Genomic DNA, 2,396 nt, shown 5'->3' with positions numbered 1-2,396 from the left:
TACTTTGAATACATCAAGAAATGACTATGTGTATCTGTTAACAGCTCCTTTCAACTGCCATGACTGCAACAGCGGAAGCCCTCTCCCTGGCTACTGGCGTAACACCAACTGTGCTGAAGATGGCTACGTGGCACAGTGGTACACACCCAACTCCTGTAGTACTTTCTGTTTCTCTTCTGTCGGGCTGTACCCTGCTGGAAGTGAGTTGCGGTATTCCAACTAATCTCCATTCCCACACCATAGTATGCGCAGAAAACGAATAAGCAAAGAAATCAAAAACGCACACAAACGTCTGAATGAATTGGTGAAATGGAAAATTTGTTAATGTCAAAAGGTTGTTTTTTTTTACATGAAAGCGAAACTGCACAGACTGGATGATGTTTCATTAAATGGAAATTGAATACTTTAAAATGATTACCTGATGAGGGAGAAGGATTTTGCATTTCATGAAATATGAATTAGAATGAAAACATTTGTACGGTTTTTCCTTGGAAATCCTTCAAAAAAATCGGTTTTTATGTTTGTAAAATTGTTTGAAATCTTGACAATATTATGTTCAAAAGCCGAGCAAGCGTGCATATGTGTGCATGAGTGCCTGTTTGTGCAGGTGTGTGCACTCGTGTGAGTGCTCGTGTGTGTTTATGTGTGCGTGTGCACGCGTGTGTGTGTGCATACACGCATATGCATATGTTCTACCTCTCTCCCAATGCATAACCCTGTGTTTCTGTGCACACAGCGGTGTTCCGTGGCTGCGCCACTGCTCTGTACCTACCCGACCGAGAGCTGCAGGACGGCTGTTTTGATGACGTCACCAACAACCGTCACGTGTGTCTGTGCTCTGGGGACGACTGCAACACACACGACCTGACCTCAGACTCTGAGGCCTATGTCCAGGAGTATGTCGCCATGCTGCAAGCAGGCTCTGACAATACCGTGTAGACTACTGCCGATACAGCGGTGGTTGGCAAGGCAAGCTGATGGCTGCTACCAGCTCAAGATGATGTTTCCAGTTCTCGTTAGGAAATAATGTTATGGATGATATCATTTGGTATGTGCTGTTTTCTTCCATTTGACTTTGTTCTGATGTTCTTTTTTGTGGTTGTAATATTGATTCATTTGATATACCAAAAATAAAACATCGTGAATATCCAGTTATCTTGCAGCAGAAAGGCAAGGAGTTTTTCTCGTATTTTTTTCTCCAGGTAAATAGTTGAATAAGCAGATGGACTGACAACAAATGAATGTAGATATTGAAGAGATCCCCAGCTGAAAGCAACACGTTTTCAGACATCGTTGTTTACACTGTGTATTCACAGAGCATTTGTTTAACGTAAACTATTCTTCTTCTTCTTCTTCTTCTTCTTCCTCTTCTTGCTGTTCCTCTTGTTATTGTTATCGTTGTTGTTTTTGTTATGACTCTCCCATCGTTTGAAATCCACAATACATTTATAACGTTTCGGTCCATCTCTTTTACTGCACTGTTGTTGTTTTCGATCAATTTTACAAAGACACCATAATGAATTCAAACCAATTTACTATGATGCGAAGTCTCACAATTCCATGTTCTACAACCAGCAGGTATGCTTTGTTATCCGTGCACCTGATTATTGTTCAATGAGTTTGAAAAATAAAATTGTGACTGGAAATATGATATACTTGCGTCAGAGAGAGACAGAGAGAGAGAGACAGACAGACAGACAGACAGAAAGACAGACAGAGAGAACACAAAATTCTTTATTTCGAGGATAATACATAAGCACTGGTGTGCTTTTTTTTACATCCAGTCCCCACCCTGAATACAGACTATACTACACAATACTCAGTGAAAATAAAAATGATGCATGGTTCCAGTAGAAATACATAACAGAGTGGAAAAAATAAAATAATTAAGAAATATAAAAATATAAGAAACACACACACACACACACACACACACACACACACACACACACACACACACACACAAACACACACAGGCACAAGAGAGAGAGAGAGAGATAGCAGAATAGAGCTTATGAATGGGTGTGAACACCTGGCTGTGTTTGAGAAATAACGAGAGACGTTGTACAATAATGCAAGATGTATAATGTAATGTACTTTATGACTCTTACCAGGACAGCTTCAATTAACGACACGTTGCAGTGTAATTCAGCAATCCACATCCTGTCACCTGGCAAGAATAGATTAACTCACTGGAGAGGCCCAGTTTTTCCCCTTTCTTTTTCTCACACAGACTCCATCTGATATCAAGTGGGTGTCTGCACGGCCCAGCCAAAAGCTTTCTCGGGATTCATTGTCTTCTTCCATCTCTTCAGACATAGAACATTCTGTTTCTAACAATTCATTGACGTCAGCAGCGCAAGAACCCCCTGTTTGTTGTTCGTAAGGAGAGTTAA

The 2,396-nt window shown here is 40.7% G+C and overlaps 1 protein-coding gene across 1 annotated transcript in view; it reads left to right on the top strand.

The window, feature by feature from the left end:
- LOC143276190 (uncharacterized) overlaps window positions 1-1,651 on the top strand; it is a 4,015-nt gene extending 2,364 nt beyond the window's left edge. Inside the window, exons 3-4 of the mRNA XM_076580630.1 lie at window positions 45-200; window positions 737-1,651. Of these exons, the coding sequence (XP_076436745.1) occupies window positions 45-200; window positions 737-939 (359 nt within the window). The 3' untranslated portion in view covers window positions 940-1,651. The remainder of the gene's footprint in view (window positions 1-44; window positions 201-736) is intronic.
- Window positions 1,652-2,396: the final 745 nt, after the last annotated feature.

This window comes from Babylonia areolata, chromosome 31 (assembly GCF_041734735.1).
Source record: "Babylonia areolata isolate BAREFJ2019XMU chromosome 31, ASM4173473v1, whole genome shotgun sequence".
NCBI lineage: Eukaryota > Metazoa > Mollusca > Gastropoda > Neogastropoda > Buccinidae > Babylonia > Babylonia areolata.
The sequence above is the reverse complement of the archived record's forward strand: the minus strand, read 5'-3'. Positions and strand labels throughout refer to the sequence as shown.